This window comes from Babylonia areolata, chromosome 23, assembly GCF_041734735.1.
Source record: "Babylonia areolata isolate BAREFJ2019XMU chromosome 23, ASM4173473v1, whole genome shotgun sequence".
NCBI lineage: Eukaryota > Metazoa > Mollusca > Gastropoda > Neogastropoda > Buccinidae > Babylonia > Babylonia areolata.
The window spans coordinates 14,521,787-14,524,286 of record NC_134898.1 but is presented as its reverse complement, the minus strand read 5'-3'; the positions used below and the strand labels follow the sequence as shown (position 1 = coordinate 14,524,286).

General features: G+C 48.5%; 1 protein-coding gene across 2 annotated transcripts in view; it reads left to right on the top strand.

Moving 5' to 3' along the window:
• The window catches only part of LOC143298236 (glutamate receptor ionotropic, kainate 2-like), a 273,893-nt gene that overhangs the window by 197,297 nt on the left and 74,096 nt on the right, over window positions 1–2,500 (top strand). For both annotated transcript variants that reach the window (XM_076611042.1, XM_076611041.1), the window contains one exon: window positions 1,637–1,708. In XM_076611042.1, the coding sequence (XP_076467157.1) occupies window positions 1,637–1,708 (72 nt within the window). The remainder of the gene's footprint in view (window positions 1–1,636; window positions 1,709–2,500) is intronic.

Here is a 2,500-nt window from a genome sequence, read left to right as displayed (position 1 = left end):
AAATATAAGAGAGGATTTTGTCTGCTGACTTTTTTTTTTTTTTTTTTTTTTTTTTTTTTTTTGCCAGAGGACAACACCTTTCTTTGCCGCGGGTTCTTTTTCTGTCAGTGCTTCAAGCGCCGGCATGCTGCACACGGGACCTCGGTTTATTTCGTCCGAACGATAAGAGGTACAGTTTTGATTTTCCAGAACTTAGGGAGAAGGACTTCTTCTTCTTCTTCTGGTTCGTGGGCTGCAAATCCCACCGTTTTTACCCCGCCATGTAGGCAGTCATACTCCGCTTTCGGGGATGTGCATGCTGGGTATGTTCTTGCTTCCATAACCCACCGAACGCTGACATGGATTAAATAATCTTTAAGGTGCGTATTTGATCTTCTGCATGCGTTTACACACGAAGGGGGTTCAGGCACTAGCAGTTCTGCACATATGTTGACTTGGGAAATTGTAAAAATCTCCACCCTTTACCCACCAGGCGCCGTCACCGTGATTCGAACCCAGGTCCCTCAGATTGAAAGTCCAACGCTTTAACCACTCGGCTATTGCGCCCGTCAGGGAGAAGGACGAGACTAGGAATCGAACCCAGGCCCTTCGCAGACACTATATTATTGGTGGATGAGCGTCTTACTCTACCCATTCTGCCACATCCGTCATCAACATTTTCATCCTCTGGTTGCGTGGCCTCCTGGCGACCTTATTAACATCGATGGTTTTCCCTGCGGACTGCCGACGCTGGAACTGTGACGGACGAACCCGGAGGTGTGGCCGTGTATGTATGGGGGGGGGGGGGGGAATCTAAATGAGCGGCGTAGGAGTGATGCTACTGAAAATGGTGCAGATGATGGGGCAGCAAAAAAAACAAAACAAAAACAAACAAAAAAAACAACAAACAAACAAACAACAACAAAAAACTCATTTTCATCAGTGTCACCAGCTATCATCATTGATAATGGAGTCTCCCGTCGGACTGACGGATGAGTAGGCAGGCAGGCTTATCTGTCGGTGTGTGTCCTCATGTGGGAGAAGAGGCCGATTCTAGATGCGCAGCACTTCCCACAGGTGTTGCAAGGGAAAACGTCTCCAGAAGTTGAGCCCTGCTTCCTTCGCTCACGCTTTTCGTTAATGGCCAGCGTTCTCTTGTTTTCAAACGTCTTTATGCCACTAGAGCACAGCATCCTCCAGCGAGAGCGGTCAAGGGCATCAGTTTCCAAGGAAGCGATGACTATGTCACAGGCTTTGACGTTTGTCTTCAAGGTGTCCTTGAAGCGCTTGCAGGGTCTTCCAAGTTCGCGGTGGCTTTCCTTCAGCTGGCCTTCGGGATCCTGCTGTCTGTCATGCGAACAACGTGTCCTGTCCAGCGTAGCTGGCACTGGATCAACAGGCTTTCGATGCTGGGCAGGCCACTCCTCTCTAGGACCTGGAGGTTGGAGACCCTGTCTTGCCACTTTATGCCGAGGATCTTTCGTAGGCATCTCTGGTGAAACTGCTCAAGTTGTTGAATGTGTCGGCGATACGTCGTCCATGTTTTACAGCAGTACAACAAGGTGGTCAGCACAACAGCTCTGTAGGTTTTTTTTATATTGTCAATGATAAAGTATGTCTTGGTTGTGTACAGTGACTGATGAGAGTCTCCTGGCAGGTATCCACGTATGGAAAGCTGAACAAAGAGAACAACACGTGGAATGGCATTATGGCCGAACTCATCAACAGGGTGAGAGATGTCTGTCTGCTCATGTGTGTGTGTGTGTGTGTGTGTGTGTATGTGTGTGTCTGTGTCTGTGTGTCTGTGTCTGTGTCATGGTCTGTGACTTTGTGTATGTCACACTCTGTCTGAGTGGTCGAGAGTACATGTGTGTGCACTGGGGAGGAGAGAGAGAGAGAGAGAGAGAGACAGACAGACAGACAGACAGAGAGACAGAGAGAGAGACAGAGACAGACAGACAGACAGAGACAGACAGACAGACAGACAGAGACACAGACATACAGAGACACAGACAGAGGGGCTGACAGATAGAGGCAGAGAGAGAGAGAGAGGAAGAGAGAGAGAGAGAGAGAGAGAGAGATGGGCTGGCAGACAGACAGACAGACAGACGGACGGGTGACAGACAGACAGAGAGATGGGGAGACAGGGAAAGAGAGAGTGAGAAAAAGAGAGACGGAGAGAGAGAGAGAGACAGACACACACAGACACACAGAAAGAGTTTTCAAAAGACCGTTCTCTGTTTAGTTTTGTGTCACATCCTCCAGGGAGCTGCGTGATGTCAGATTCCCACAAGCCACACACACCCACACACACACACACACACACACTATCTCCTTGTGCTTTGGCACTTGAGAAGCATCATCTCATCTTTTTTTTTTTCTTTTCTTTCTTTCTTTGTTTTTGTGTGTGTGTGTGTGTGTGTGTGTGTGTGTGTGTACATCATGAAAGAAACCCCCTCAGGCCAAGGCACAAGAGTCTGGTGACATCTTCAGATATCCGATTCTCTCCCAGAAGAGTTAG